Below are 16,971 nucleotides of genomic sequence, written 5' to 3' on the forward strand. Positions count from 1 at the left end.
AAGCATAAAAGCTATAGAGTCTCATGATAAAACAGCCTCTCCCCCTGCTGCTTGCCAATGGAAGCAACCACAGGCTAAAGCATATCCTGTTGGTACAACAAGCATAACTTCAAACAGGATCATGAGCTCCTTAACAGTACTGTCGACAGAAATAACACCTGAATCTATGCTGGGGACCCCAAAAGGGGAAGGAGCTGACTCCTCGCATCCCACTGCGGAAAATCTAAAGCCACCGACTCAATCACTGGAAGTACAACAAACAGACAGTACAAGAGGGAATAAACAAAGAGTATCCAAAACATACAGAGGAAGCCTTTCATTAAGTAATAGAACACAAGAACAGCGCACATCCTGTAAGGCTAGTTTTCACACCCCAATACAGGTCGGAAGGCAATCATGACACTCTGAATCGATCAAACCTATTAAAGCTGCTAAAGGCAACTCCAGAGCCAATCAACATAGAATCGGAAGACATTGAGAGAATAGCATTTAAAGTCGTACCACAGCACAGTAACTATTGCAAATCCATCATTATGACTCTAAAATGCCCAGCATTGGTGGAAACGGTCTTGAAAAACAAACTGTATCTACAGGAATGGGGTATCAAGGTGGGGCCGATAGGACACCATAAATATCCCTATCCCCTAAAACATCTAATGAAACCAAGTCTCAAAAAACTAGCACCCTGTAGTGTCCTCAAGGGGACACTTCACCTAAAGCAAGAGGAACAGTTTCCTTAACTTTCCATATTTTGCCATTATGCAGACCCTTCAAACTACACCAGAAAAGTGAATTTTAAACAGCACAAATATGAGCACGATTACCCCCATTAGATCAACTCAGCAATATGCCTAACAATAACAATAACCAATCTGCGTCCAAGTACCAAAATATGACAGTTATATCCTGGAACGTTGCAGGTTTGAAAAGACTCTTAAACTTTGATGTAGTGCAACAACTCTTAAAAAAGGCAGACGTAATATGCCTACAAGAAACCTGGTTAAATCTTCCACTGGCTATCCCAGGTTATTATGAAGTTCATCAACTGGCAATAAAAAGAAACATTCACTGGACTATCAATTTATGTAAACTTAGACTTAAGATCAGTACTGTTCATACATACAACCACCTGCTACAAATAATAAGGATCAAGATTTCCATTCCAAACAACAGCATATCAAAAACTCTTTTAGTCCACTTATATTTTAATATTTTTGGCCAAGCAAGAGCAGAAAGCATGGCCCAACTCACCAACATCTTGGACGAAGTATTCTGCGATCATACAGGTTATATCATCATAATCTGTGGGGGGACTTCAACCTCAGATTCTTAGGTAAAACCATAGATCAAGACCGCCCGACGTGCTTGGTTACTCAACAACTTCAAAACTTTTTGAGAAAGCACAGACTCTATTCTATCTGGCATTCTCAACAAGCAATACCCCCTCTGCACATCCGTTTCCCAAAACCTATCAGGGCAAAAGCACACTAGCCACTGAGGAAGTCATCAGCCATCTGACATCCTTTAAAATCCCATACTTAAATGCCAGCAACCACCTCCCACTCATAACATGCTTTCAGCTGAACCCAAGGTGAATGGTAGGATACGAATCTATAGGCTATTTGCAGGGGGTCAAGGATCAACAAACAGTTAGGCACATAAAATGGGGTCCCAAGCATATACCTCTTGGTCCAACACAAACGGTGCAACTTTACTTTCAATGGCTGGAGAAGAACTTCGAGCCAAATGGCTGGAAATTACCAACAGTCTTCTAGCCCAGGATGGAGCAACCAAGTCCCACCAATGCCATTCTGCACAGAGTCTCCCATGTCACTCCATAAGGGAAAGTAAGTGGAGACTTGGCAGACTGAGAAGAACTTTAGCAAAAACCAGGGACCCTTTAATAAAAAAAGAGCTAGCATTAAAACTACAGACACAAGTAAAGCAACATAAGCAGCTGATCTGGTATCTAAGGGGGTTATTACAACTTTGGAGGAGGTGTTAATCCGTCCAAAAAGTGACGAGTTACATAGGATATAATGGACTCGTAATACGGATGGTGGTATATCCGTCACTTTACCGTCACTTTTGGAAAGGATTAACACCTCCTCCAAAGTTGTAATAACCCCCTAAATCTTTAACAACTGGAAAAGGAATCAATCTATATTTACTCCCTGATGAGACAGCACAATCACAGCGATTTATGGAGATATATTAAAAACAAGATGGATCAGAGAGACCAGCGAAGTAACGTGATAAATGAGGCAAGATGGGTAAAACACGTAAAAAAATTATATGCAGTTGAAGCACTCCACGGGAAACAAGTATAGGAAAATCCAGTAAAAAGACCATAAGCTCAGCCCCCTCCGCAAAGGAGATCACTACAATTCTGTGGAAATGAAACCGAATGGAATCCCTGCAAAAATCTATAAAGAAGACCAATAGCCCTGGATACCAGTGCTCCCCGCAGTGTACTGCTCCTGCTTAGATTCACAGGCTGTTCCACCGAGCTCGAGAGGTTCTATACTTCACCCAATTTATAAAAAAGGTGACAGGCAGGATCCAGCTAACTACTCGTTAATTGCACTTCTGGACGATGTGGCGAAAGGCTTTGCCTCATCCCTCCTAGTAGAACTACAATCCTTGGCAGAGGCAAGGTAAATTGTCCCCTTATGTCAAACTGGTTTTAGGGTGAACTCTGCAACCACTGATAACATCATAGCCCTGTCTTACCTAGCCCAAGAGGCCATTGCCAAAAAGCACTACCACTCTTTGCTTAGTTTGTGGATTACACAGCAGCATTTGATGCCATTGATAGACATCTCCTGGAGCAAGCTAAGAAACTGGTGAATCCCAAATAAGCTATTAAGGGCCATAATGCTATTGTACACATCCACCTGTGTACAAGTCAAGTTGACGAACTGTACCATTAGCCAGGAGATCCCCACCACCAATGGATTAAAGCAAGGATGTGTTTTAGCACCAACTCTATTCAGTCTATATACAGCTGACATGTCACAGTTGCTTATGCAACCAAATCTGATACCACCAAAAATTAGAAAAATAAAAATCGCCCTGCTGCAATATGCTGACGACAATGTTCTGATGGACCACTCCAAAATCGGCCTACGAAAACCTCTAACAGCTCTGCATAGTTATAATGTGACAAATAAAATGAAAGCAAATGTAACCAAAACAAAGGTTGTAATATTTGGTGGGTCAAAGAAACATCAGCAATTACGATGGAAGCTGGGGCCTCTCACCAGTCACGTGTACTTTGAAGTGTACATCGGACACTTACAACTACCTAGGTACACGACTATCAGCCAAAGGAACATCCACAGCCCAACTCCTTCACCTTAAATTAAGGGCTGACTTCATAACAACTAGACTATGTCAGCTAAATAATCTAACAGAAAGCCCCTCAGCAAAACTAATACTTCAAATTCTCAAAACTACCTTTTTACCAGCATAATGTGAGGAAATGAAGCCTTCCCTGGAAAATTCACTGCTCTGCTAGATAAGCTCCAGGTAAAAATATATAAAAGAGTTTTCAAATTGCCACAATACATTAGAAGCCACTTGATCAGGTTCGATTTTGGGCTGGAAAATCAGCAATTAGTGCTAATGGGGCCTTTTTTTTAATACTATCACGGGATAGCTATGCCACCCACCCCCCAAAATATGTTGAAATAGCCTTGTGCTATATCATCTTCGAAACAAAAAAAACATTGGTCACAATATCTCTCAACAGCTATAACCAAGCTTCAAATTGATCAAGCAGCATTGATCTAACTAGCCCAGTCACACACCTCAATAAAATATATATTGAGAAGACAGACAAAAAAGCTTTCTAGAGCAGACGACTTAAACAAAACTGAACAGCTCCTCTACGCTGGATGCGCTGGCACAATCTTACATAAACATCACACAAAATTTCGCACCACAGCCATATCTCACTTGCACCATTAGGAAGGACTGAATATCCCAAATTGCCTTTGCAAGGCTTCTTGGCCTAAGAATAAAGGAGTTTAACCCAAAATGGAAATCCCTCTCCAGTATAACATGGTGCAGGCTGTGTGACTATAAATCTAAGACTTTTATTAATTTATTGTGCTGCTGTCCTTCACTACTGAATGTGTGACGCATTCTATTAAAACCTTTGTTTCTACGTCATGGCATAAGATCCTGCACACAAGCTAGATTACTGGTTTTCTCTTTAAAGGAACCAGCTGATCTGGCCAAATTCGGGAAGCACGCCATGTACCTCCAACGAAAATTGAACTCTCACTGTAATGTGCAGACAAATTTCTCGTTCCAGCCATAAACTGTACTTTTTATGTAGTCCATATTTTATACTTGTATTTTATATTTTGTATTTCCCTTTTTTGCAATGATTTTAACTAATCTCGCAATAAAAATCTGATGATACTGATGTTTTTCATATATCTCAGAATCACCTCTGTGTCCTGGGACCTTAGGGGTTTAAAGATCATGGTCCTCGGCTATTTGTTACTCCTAAAAGAATACGATTGTCGTCTCAATTTCAAAGTCTTTGGAGGAGGTTTATGTTCAGAGTAGGGGGGATCCATGTCCCAAGAAAGGAGTTGGCAGCATCCTCAACACCTTCAAACGGGCCAAAAAAAATTTATTCTACAATTGTGATTTTCCACGTCCATAACTTCCAGTGAGAGGGATGCTAATTTTGAACGCACCATGAGTTGGAAATTTTTTGAGAACTCTTTTTATTATCTTCCAAGCAGCCTATACAAGATTCGTAGGTAGCTAGGTCTTTTAAAATCATTCCTTAAAACCTGGATGTATGTTTGCATCAGATCTGTTTTCGTGCTTTGGGACAGATCATGCAGGGCAGTGAGTCATTGATGAATGATTTCCATATTTGTTGATTGGTCTGATTTGGATTTTAACTGTGAGTCCAGCGGCAGTGGTGTGGATTTTGGTCTTTTCTGGCCCGTTTTGATTTCTTAAAGTCTTTCATCCCTTTGTCTCCACCCTCAGCCATATTTGTATATGTAGAAAGGATGGTACCCCACCAGTGAGACACTGCTAGCCGGTTGCAAAATGTGGTAGACGTTAGATAGAGTATTTGCAATGGCATAGGTAATAAAGGTTCTGTATTTATGTTCACTAAGGGTGCAAGGGAGAGAAGTGGGTGATTAGCAAGTGGAGCTCAATGCTCAAACACAAAAGATGAGCGTTTATGTCATGGAAATAAATGTGGCCCAATAACAATTTATGTATAGCAGCTGTACTGATAAACACATTTATTACTACAGTACAGAGGTGCAATTGGAGCTTATTACCACAGTACAGCAAAACTGGCATGAAAAAAGCACACTTTACTACCTCGCATATTGTATTTAACTCTCCTAATAGTCAGGAGGCCTCTTAGATGTGATTTTCCCATACCTCACAAATTTAAGCCCTTGCATCCTAGTTTCACTTAAATACATTGTGTTTAAAACATAAGCATGCAGGTTTGCACAGTATGATGTTCTATGTATTACCATTGTTGGAAGAGGGGAGAAGCATCATGACTCGTGTGAAGCTCTGCCTCTCCCAGCTCTGCACATCGACTATATATTACATGTTTGGTGTTTTTTGTTGCACAAGATAAAGTGGTGTAAAAACACACATTCCAGAAAGAACAGCAAAACATGGGAACAATTTCAGAGTTTCATCATCATACTGATAGCTCCCACAACACTTTGCACGGCTTGATCATTGTCAGGTCCACTAGGGCTATCTAAATTATGGTGCAAGGTTATCCAAATTATTTGGTAAAAGAGGGAAATTATGCAGATCCTTCTCTGGCAGCACTATTTTCAAGCATCTAAGCTAGAAATAACATGAGATATGTGGTAAATGTTGTAGCCTCAAAACCACATAAATTTACTGGTCCTCGCTACAGTGCATTGTTTTATCAGATGCTTATTCATGAAAAGTAAACCTAATGATTCTAATTCCAATCCCTGCCCACTGTTTCCTGCACTTGGAAGGAAAACCCTTTTTTAAATTAACTACCACTCAGCCTTCAGACTGGTAGTTTACGATCCCAGGAGAATGCATTACTGGTAATACTGAACCAATATTACACATTTAACCTAATGTTATGTATCCTCTAAAAAATGTTGATGAGCACTTAGGCTACCCTCTCATTTAAATATAATGGACCACATGAAGAAGGTTTTTTTTCCAAGTATGATTTCCCGCGGGAAATTCAGCATTTAATCACACCCCTGCCCAGAGCTCAAACGTGCTGATAGAAAAAGTTAGGGGTTGAAATATTTATAATTAAGTTGTTCTAGTTCCAAATTATTCCTGCACATCTGCAGCTGAAACATTTTGCTAGACATCATAGGCCTGATTTAGAGAGGTGTGGTAACATACAGCATTCTGAAAAGCAACAACATTTTCTCTATTAATGCAATTTCCACTAGCGAGAAGGATGTGGGGACAAGTGGTTCATATGCTAATCCTGGACCTATGGTACCTGGGTTGGAATGCCGCCTTGGCACCTGACTGAAAATCAATATACTGTCTTACTCTCTCTGTGCCTAAATAAAAATTTATACATGTGAAATCCAACTGTAAATATCTGAATTATAATTCAAAGATGTAAATGCACATTACAAGAACATGGCCGGGTATGGCCTCCAGCATAATATACAGTGCCTCTTGCTTCGAACTTGGCCGTGCTATGTAAATACCAATGTGTAACACAATACAAACATACCAGTGTCATGCTGCATTGCGACAATGTTAATACCCCTGTCTAAGAATTCTTCTGCGGAAACTAAGTTTATGAGGAAGTGGTGTGATCAGGCTTTTTTGTGTATTCTGCTTTACCATCCTTTCCTAAATCAAACTCCTGATATCCTTCCCGTTCCAACCTTATTTAGCAAAGTGAGTGCCCCTCAATCTCTAATACTAGTGGAACAATCCAACATGGCTCCCCAACAGAAGAGACGAAAAAAAGATGCATTCTGCTCCTCGAGTTCTTTTAAGAGGTACTGGCTTGTACTGCTGCATAAACAGTAACAATTTCCGAAAACCAAATAATGGAGCCGCAAGAACGTTGACAATTTTCTTAGTGGGAGCCTAAACTTCGTTGTAATACCATACTTACAGGAATAGTTGAAATCTGCATAAATAAACAAGACATGTCCAGCGCTGAGAGCAGATAGGCTACCAGGATGACACGGTGCTTTTTGCTCGCATGTTCAGCCTCTCTTTGTTTCTCTTCATCTTTCAGATTCTGTTCTTGATACTTTTTACTGTTTCGTAAACTTGTCCATTCATTCATGTTGTCAGAAGCAACTTGGGTGGAGTCCCGATGCTAAAATAAAAAAAAAAAACATATTCTACTTTAACTAAGTCCCTTTGCAGAGTGAAAGCCAAAGGTCAACTGGTAGAAACGAATTCCGCTGAGTCACGGTTGTTACAATAGCAAATAGTGGCTGCGTGCAACACATTACTGAACAAGAACTGGAAATGTTAGTCGTTTCGACGTCTTTATAGTAATAGGCATACTCAGAGTTCACTAAGAGACTCAAGGCCATAGCTATAGGAGCCTAAATCGGAGGCCCATCTAGCTCAGGTTTCATAGTGCTTTTTATGAGCAAGCACAAAGTAATCTCTCTTTGGGCTTCAAACCACGTCCATGACACGTCAGTTACTTACATTGGTTTGTGGGGTTGCCTTTTAAAATCCGCTTGTTTTCATTTGTGAAAGGCATGCATACCTCGTGGCTTTTCTGGTGTTTAGCCCACCTACACAGCACCGGTGAAGTACCAAAAACATACGAGGCTCGATGTTTTCAGCCTGGAGTCCGGACTACTTTATCTGTTTATTTTCCACACAGCGCGATCGCTGCATTTTACATAGCTCGATCGCGCTGCGTTTTTGGTTGCTTTACAACACTAATATCTCTAACTCGAACAAATGAGAGACCCGTTGCATTGAAAATGCTTGTTTTAACTGATGGCAATGATGCAACAACACATACCTCACGTCGTGGCGGGCTCTGGTGAATCAAACACTCCTTCCTGCAGCCAGCCTCTGAGTGTGGGCAGAGGTATTTGTTGGGAAGCTCAGAGCGGCTGTTTGCATGGGAGCCGGATCGAAGGCCCAAGGCGCCAATATTCAGAGTGGTGCACAGTGATGTTTGTGTTAACTTCATGCAAATGACAGCGTGACTCTCACTTGGCTCCAGTGAGGAAGTTTAAAATGCTTTTAATAATTTACGTGCAACAGGTGTTTTTTTAACACACAACGTCCCTTTTCTTTACCCTCCTAACTCTCCCTCAACCTCTGCTGCCCCACACCAGCCCTCTCCTTCCCACAACACACAACTTGGCACCAGAGGCACACAGCTAAATGTGAGTAATAGAGGTGAGTAGGGAGAAATGTGGAACGGTTTGTGCTCAGAGGCCAGTACATGCTCTGGCATACTCAGCCAAGGACTAACCTGTTGTTATACCCAACGTCCTTTTAGTGGTATTCTCCCAAACCTTTTGCCTTCACTCCTCGTGTTTTGCAGAATTTGTTTTGGTTGGCATTAAGACTCTGTTCACTTTACCACTACTAACCCGTGTTAAGGTGCTTGTGCTCCTCATGGTACAATTGACTCAGACTTAATTGGCATATTTAATTAACTTATATATCTCTAAGAAATGGTACTACATGTGTCCAGGTCCAATAAATTTAAAGTAGGGCATATACCTTTACGTGGAACATGTCTTGGTAGTGAAAATCTCCTAAAATTGTTTATTACTACTGCATGGCCTATCCCTCCAACACAGGGTTACCTTAGTATATTTAATATGTGATAACTTTTGATTTGGAACTGATAGAAACATGGTGTTTAAAGTCAAATAAATTGTAATATAAAATCACCTTTAATAATGTCAGATTTTAAGTCACAATTCTGAAAGTGCCACTTTTATAAAGTTAGAATTTCTTGTCCTGACCATTTGTGCCTTCTGCCAGGGCCTGTTGTTGGGATTTGTATATTCCTTCCAAAGAGGGACACAAAAGGAACTAAGTGTAGGCAGGATGGCTGGATTGGACCTGTGCCTTGCCCCATTTACTCTTTGCCTCAAGCACAAACAAAGGAACCTAACATTGTCACCTCAGACTTCTTGGAGTCTTGACAGTGGAAGTGAAGAACTTTCCAGAACCAGATGTGGGCGTATTATAGGGAAGACCCCCCACTTTAAACAAGGCACAAGGTATAAATATTGGACATTCTAAGATGCTCAACAGTACACTCTTGGACCTATGGACATCACAGAAGAAGAACGGCCTTGCCACCAGAGCACTCCCCTTCTGCTACCAGAGGACTGCTCTGTTGCTTGATGACTGCCTTGCTCTCTGAGAAGGAAGACTGGACCTGCTCCCTTCAGCCCAGGCTGACCTGAGTGCCACAAGGGCCAGCTGGCTGACGTCCTGTCTGAGTACAGGCACACAACAGGTCCAGAGGTGTACTTGCACCTGCCTAGATGACTTGCTGCACTGTACATGCCTAGACCTGCTGGCCTCTGCTGGAGTGATTTCCTGATCCCCAAGAGGTACGTCCCTAGGTCCTAAACCCTAGGCTGGCATCAGATGAGCATGTCCTATTAAAGAAGGTGATATCCTCAAGTTTTGGCTACCTTTGCTACAAGAGCGAACGGGCCACTTCATGCCAAGACTCTGCCACCTACGATGACTGCCAACGTGAAGCTCAGGTGAACCCGACTCTTCACGATACAGTGACTGCACTGACAACCAGCAACATAATATCTGCAGTTTGCGATTCAGCAATGACAGCCTACAGTGACAGCCAATGACAAAACTCCAACAACAACCATCCACACCACCTGGCCTGCTCTTCATGCTACAGCGATGACCATCAGCGACACTCGTCCTGCTCCCCCCAGCCTCCTCCACCGTGAACGGAACTCTTTACACTGGACTTTGATAAGGTACATTTTTGAGCTGGACTAACCTGATCCCTGTGTCTGGACTGCGCTCCATCATGGGCAGCCTAAACTTGTGAATTTCCTACGGTCTAGCATGATCAGATGACCTTGAGTGGCGCTTTGTACTTTTAGGCACTATATCTACTTAAAATTTAAAATTGCATATCTCTTGTTCTACAGGTTGGATGCTTATTGTTCTGGTATCATTTTATTTATTAATCTTTACTCTAGTGGTTTTGATATTTTTCTTGTGTTGTGTTTTCATTGTATTACTGTTTGTGTGCTGTATACATAGTTTACACTTTCCCTCTAAGTCAGTGGTGTAACGAAACTTGAGGGGGGGACCTTCAAAAATACATGGAGGGGTCCCTTGCTCCCCAACTACTAGTTTTACAGAGGATGCCCCTTAAAGCTCGGGGGCTTTTGTTACACCACTGCTATAAGTTAAGCCTGACTGTTTTGTGCCAATCTACCAGAGGGTTAAACACAGGTTTATTTAGTGGATCACCCTGACAATGATTGTGGTTGTTGCCTGTGTTGCTTCTGCCCCTCTCAACCAACACCCCAATTGCTTACATCCATGAAAACAAAAGGAACCCCTGCTGCCTCACTTTATTCACCAGGAACAGTAAGGGTGCCAAATATATTTCCTCCCAGAGTACTACATTGCCGCTGACCTGTGGCCGACTCTGGTTAGAAGCAACACTTTGTCAGGAGATTTGTTAAGTCTTGTGCTGAACGTGGTCTATAGTCAATAATAAGGTTGTGACACAAATTTAAACTATCAGAATGCCAGTGTGCGCTGTGATCAACACAGCCGAGGTACACTTGAGGGACAGCTGAACAGTACCACTCATATTCCTACACCTGCAGTTTATTAGCTGGCAAACACCTTCTCCACAAAGCATCCCTAAGCCCCCATCAATTATGTTTTCACAAAGTCCCTGCTGAGACTCTTAAGTGGAGAAGCTAGCATTCACAGTCGTATAGCCAGACTGTCTGCCAAAATGTTACCCCACTTGTCACTTCACTGTGCAAATATGCAGACACTTGGCTGATGTTGTCTGATGGGTGATCGCCGTCACCCATCATTGTCACCGTGCGTTAATAATAATGTCAAAGGTAGCATACACAACTTAATAATGCTGTTCATAGTGTGTCTGGGCAGGAAAAAACTCCATCTTAAGCCCCACCCTAAATAGTGCAGGGGTTCAAATGCAATGGAGTCAGCAGTTCTGTGAGGGCTGATGTACCAGGAAAATAGTTTCAATGGTTGCTCTTTAGAAACAGTTTCTCAACTTCTAAATATGGTGTGAGAACTGAGAGTAAACCAACCGGGGTTCATTTAGACTTGGATGGTAACAAAGCATCAACCAAAAATCATTGCACGCCCTGCCTATCTACCACTAAATTAAGCCCTATATGCTTGTTCTCAACATACGTCAATGCCTAGTCACCTCAGTACTAGTTTCTGGGAATTCTCATATTAACTTACTCTCTAACTTGCATCTGGACAAGCAGAAATCAATCCAGGCTAAGTGCCTGATTTAGAGTTTAGTGGACGGTTAACTTTGTCACAAACATGATAGATATTCCGTCTGCCATATTACAATTTCCATAGGCTATCATGGAATTCTAATACGGCGGACAGGATATCCGTCACGTTTGTGGCAGAGTAACCCCATCTGCCAAACTCAGAAATCAGGCCCTAAGATGGAAAGCATTTTTTTATTGACCGAAATAGTTTAAAACTGCTGCTAACATCCACTGATTGCACTCAACCTAGATGCAGAGATCTTGGGAGGATGTTAGCAACAAGGCAGGAGCTGTCCATATGCCATATATTGTGCTGAACAAGTAAACAGGAAGGCAAACATTTTACAATGTAAAAAAACATAGGAGAAGGTTTCAACATTACTCAAAGAGTGGCAGTGTCTTCCTGAATCACCAAAACCAAATGCTATTTTACTTAACTAGGGTGACTCTGTGACACACTTCATAATGTTTAGGAGCATGCTATTTTACCAATTAAGTCTGACGTTAACAAAGCCCTTCAGATTTTACTAAAATTATATGTATAATATACCTACTTATAGAGGCTTTCAGCCAACGCTATTCATCTGTTGTTGTGTCATTCACATGTTTTTCCACCTACTACAGTACTGAAGAAATGGATCATCCCACTTCAGCCACTGGCTAACCTTACTGTGAATGACAGCACTGTGTCCTTTCACGAGGAGCAAATCCACACACAAAGTAGTAGGGACTACAATGGCAATGTGTGCTTTTTCTGCTACCAGAAAATATGTTTAATTTTAGCCATTTTTTCGCACATTGATGAGGGCCTGGCAGCTTCTCCAACAATAAAGTTTTGCAAAAAACCATGACAAACCAAGCATTGGCTAAACCATATTGCTTGCACTCAACTCCAGACCTACTGGCTTTGCCAATGCTTGTTTTTTATTTACTGGAAAACTTGAGCTCTCTTATTTGGGTCCTTAATTAAGCCTGAAAAAGAAAATAGTCAACTACTTCAAAAAACAAAAAAGCATTTTCTTTTTTTAAGTTGAATTTAGAACTGTTTTTCCATGACAATCGGCTGAAGGCTTTTAAGTCCAATGATCTACTATCTGCAAATTAAATAACCAGCAGGCAATCTCAAGACTTGTATGTAGCACTTATCCACAGCTCATCTAAAACGGTTTTCATACAGCCGAACCAGTGCTTTAAGTGGGGTTTAAAACGTGGGGCGGTCTAAAAAATGGGCATGCCATTCCAAAAGGAGTAGCCTATGTAATTAATGCCATGGTTTGAAATATGTAAACAAAAATCATGCGCTTCACACAGCATGCTGTGTGACAAGTATTTGGATGCATCTCTCTGTTTTTTTTTTTTTCAGTTATCGAATCACGACATGCCACGCATGTACCTAAAATAAGCCAGATTTACCGACTCTGGCAGTGCTTGGTTGCGCTTTCAGATAAATGAATAACAAACATTATTTCATTGTGAATACTTAGAATTGAAAATGTTTCAATTCTAAAAACAGGTGACTGAGTTAAACATTACTAAGGTTTATGTAAATAGTAGTGCACTTTAGATGGTTGCAGGCACTCCAGTTATCCGCTTCACAACACGTTCTCTTTAGTCACCTACATCCTTTCAATATTTGCTTCTGAAATCCCTTACCTGATACACCTCCGCCACTCCCCCCCTCCCCCCCTCCACCTCACACACACACACTTTCCCACAATTACATGTGGCATGAAAACCAACTACCGGGACACAATATCTGGTAAAAAACAAATATTCTTACGGAACACAAGACGAAGTAAAGCAGTTAAAATGCAAATAGGGATTGCTTCACTAACAATACCTTTAGGGTTTTTACAATCCTTATTGCGAAATCGATCAGCCTTTTGCCAGTAAGGACATAAATACAGAGCCTGTAGGGGACCAGCATCAAAGTCGGTCTGAGACCAGGCAGAACCCGACCCACTTAGTTTGAATTTGGTCTAAAGACACTGCTTTCATGTGTAAATTCCCAGTCCCCTGGACAAACCCTGCAAACGATTCTGCAAACGTTCAAACCTTTGGCTGAGCTTTAAATCGAAGGAGGGCTGCAGTGATTTCAAACAAATACTTCGAATGCACCACTATAAGACACATAACACTTCTCTGCCACTGCTTAGGTTTCAACATGAAAACATTCATTTAGTAGTGTATGTCGTAAAAGATGACGTGCTTACAGATTAGTTTCTGACTCAACGCGCCTTCACAAACAGGGATCCTCTCTGGGTTCCTCTTCCCGGTCGGAGCATAAAGTGTTGCGGGACATGCTGTGTGGGAACTGTAATCCTGAAACTTCCTGGTTTACATCACGAGGAAGTTCAGGGAGAGAGTGAAAATTACCACGGCTCTGAAAGCATGTAAAACAGTTTATTTGTGTGAGGTCCTTTTCACTGCTTAAATCGCACAGTTTGTGGGTTATGATTGTAGCAGAAATAAATAAACTGTACCGTAGTGTGTTCGATGTGAGGACATCAAATAAACCGTTCAATCCAGATAGCACGTCAAAGACAAGGGATTTTTCTTACATGAAGTTATGTATTTATTGCAGCGTTTGGGGCGACCCTGCTGTAAGGAGGAAGCAGGGAAGCAAAAAAATAAAATGATAATAAAATAATTTTTATTATCATTTTATTTTTCCACCTAGACTACAGACAATATGGCAACAGTGATTTGGATTAGCCGCACATCTCTAAAAAGATGTCAATACATTTTTTAGTTTGGATATTTTTCCACCTAGGTAGGGCGGGCCATCATTCTACGCGTTACGGGTGGGGTGGGGGAAGGAGTGCTAGGTGCACTCCAAGTGCGCATATCGGCCAGCCAACGGACATGCGCACCTAGAACTCTCCACCCAGGTGTGTTTCACAGCCAGGTGAGGAGCAAGTGCAGACTCCCACTCCCTCCTGAGCGGCATTTCAGCCTGCTCAGGCCAATCCTGGCGCTTCCTTCATGCTGTGTATGAAAGAAGCGTCTGGATTGGGTGCGGAGGGGAGGAAGGCAGAAGCAGTGAGGCAGCAGAAGTAGCGGCGGTGAGGCGGCGGGTAAGTAGTCTATTTTTCTTTATTATTCCCCCCACTCCGCGTGCTGCCCCACTAGCCCTTCCTGCCAGCAGCCGCCCCTGCATATGTGCAGTGCTACTAATCCTGTGTATGGCAGTGAAGCGCTTTCCCACAAGAGTGGGAGGTGTATGGTTGTATGAGTGTTGTGCACTGTTGTGAGCCTATGTGGGAAGTGTACTATTGATAGGCAATGTGGGAAGTGTTTTGCTGTTGTTCTTGAGTGACCAGAGAAGTGTTGTTGTTTTGTCTTGTGTCACAGCTACAGTGACCCAGTGCCTCCATTTTACCGGGACACCATTTTCTATTCTTCAACTTTGCCTTTACACATCATTATTATTAGATGTGTTGATCCAATTGGCTCAATAAAAATGAACCGTGATTACAACTCCCAAAATGAAGATATGCTAAATCACACCCTGAACTATAAAAGTTGTATCCCAGTGACATGAAGTCATCTGGTCACCCCAGTCGCAGTGCTTAACAGGGGCGGCTCCTTCACAATGGCAAAGGTGCGTCGCCCCCCTGGCTAAGAACCAGGATCTGTAAAATAAAACAATATTTAATCATTGTTTTATTTTACAGCTGCTGGCTCAGCCTGTGCAGGGAGGGGCAGGGCTGGGCCACAGGAAGAGGGAGAGGGGAGGGGAAGAGACTGCACCTAAGTGTGCATGTGTTTTTGTCTGGCCGTCTTAGGCCGAAAACTGCACAGACCCCAGAGTTGTGTCTGAACTGCAGTCTAAGCCACTCAGACCAATCCTGACGCTGCTTTCATGCTGGGTTTAGCATGAAAGCAGCACTAGGATTGCTAGGGAGCCTTTGCTGGTGTTCCAGTGAATGCTGTGACACCAGAAGAGAAGAGGAGTGCGAGGCATCTGGCGGCGTCCTTGAAGGTACGTTTTTTTTCTAATATTTTTATTTATTTCCACCCCCCCGTCCCCGTCTACATCCACCCCCCACCCACCCCTCCCCTTGAGATTTGCGGCAGTCGTTGGTGATTAACCCCATTGGTGTGGGCGTCGACCATGGGCCGATTCCCGCACACCCTCTCTGGTGTAGGTAATGACCAGTTTCCGTCACCAGGGAGGGGTTTGAAAAATCCTCTGGTGGGTTGCACCGGAAGATTTTTTTAAATTTAATTACCATTTGGGAGACACGGAAGAGCTTCCGTGTCTCCCCCTGCAGCCCCCACCCGCCCCTCTGTGACGTCAGCGTGCCTCTCGGCACGCTGACATTACACTTCGTTTTCCCCATTGGAGCAGGAAGCAGCAGGTAAGGCCGCTTCCTGCTCCGGTGGGAAAAACTGGCCCGAACGTGCCTCCCCATCATTTGGGAAGGCCACGTTTGAAAGGGGAGATTCTCCCCTTTCAGACAAGATCAAACAAGGCCTTCCTGAAATGGTTTCCTGGCCCTGGATCACAGCCGGGCTGCTAGGCGACCCTACTAGACACCAGGGAATTCACTTGGGGGCAGTCAGCCCCTCTGAGCACGACCCCAGGGGGCATATTTAAAAAACAAATGTTAGTTTACCCCTAGGGGAGTGCAATCGCGCACCCTCAGGGGTTAAAAAAATATTTAAAAAAAATAAATATATATATATATATATGTAACTGACAGCGGGGTCACCTGTGAGCAGGGCTGACCCCCTGTGGGGACAATTGTTTTAGTAGCTGTATGGTTTCCCTGGGGGCCATGATCACCACCCCAGGGAAACCATACAGCTATAAAAAAAACTATATAGATCTATATATATGCAAAACAAAGTTGTCCTACGGACAAAAGCACACTCTCAACAGTGCTTTGAATTCGCCTACTAAGGTTTTTAAATGTACTGTAATGTGTGTTTGGCTGCAGCAACCTACTAAGGCAGAAATGATTGTCTACAAAAGATAAATGTGCAGGACTACCACTACCAGGATGCATTGTGTAACTCACCAGAACATTTAATCAAGTAATCAGGTGCCTGCAATCATTTGCTCAAGCATTTGGCCTGTGACCAAGGATGAGATGTCTGAAATGCGAAAGGCCTGGAAAATGCGTAAATAATTCTTTGAATGTTACTGGCTTTTCTGATTTCCAAAATAAACTGCAACCTGTTGAGAGTGCGCTTTTGTCCAGGGACAACTTTGTTTTCCATATATATATATATATATATATATAGATATATATATACAGGGAGTGCAGAATTATTAGGCAAGTTGTATTTTTGAGGATTAATTTTATTATTGAACAACAACCATGTTCTCAATGAACCCAAAAAACTCATTAATATCAAAGCTGAATATTTTTGGAAGTAGTTTTTAGTTTGTTTTTAGTTTTAGCTATGTTAGGGGGATATCTGTGTGTGCAGGTGACTA

General features: G+C 42.3%; 1 protein-coding gene across 2 annotated transcripts in view; it reads right to left on the minus strand.

Annotated features, from left to right (window-relative positions):
- The window catches only part of SLC22A18 (solute carrier family 22 member 18), a 757,096-nt gene extending 743,223 nt beyond the window's left edge, over positions 1 to 13,873 (minus strand). For both annotated transcript variants that reach the window (XM_069223018.1, XM_069223019.1), the window contains exons 1-2: positions 13,736 to 13,873; positions 7,151 to 7,360 (exon numbers count right to left, since the gene is read on the minus strand). In XM_069223018.1, coding sequence (XP_069079119.1) covers positions 7,151 to 7,327 — 177 coding nt within the window. In that variant the 5' untranslated portion in view covers positions 7,328 to 7,360; positions 13,736 to 13,873. The remainder of the gene's footprint in view (positions 1 to 7,150; positions 7,361 to 13,735) is intronic.
- Positions 13,874 to 16,971: the final 3,098 nt, after the last annotated feature.

Source organism: Pleurodeles waltl, chromosome 3_1 (genome assembly GCF_031143425.1).
Source record: "Pleurodeles waltl isolate 20211129_DDA chromosome 3_1, aPleWal1.hap1.20221129, whole genome shotgun sequence".
NCBI lineage: Eukaryota > Metazoa > Chordata > Amphibia > Caudata > Salamandridae > Pleurodeles > Pleurodeles waltl.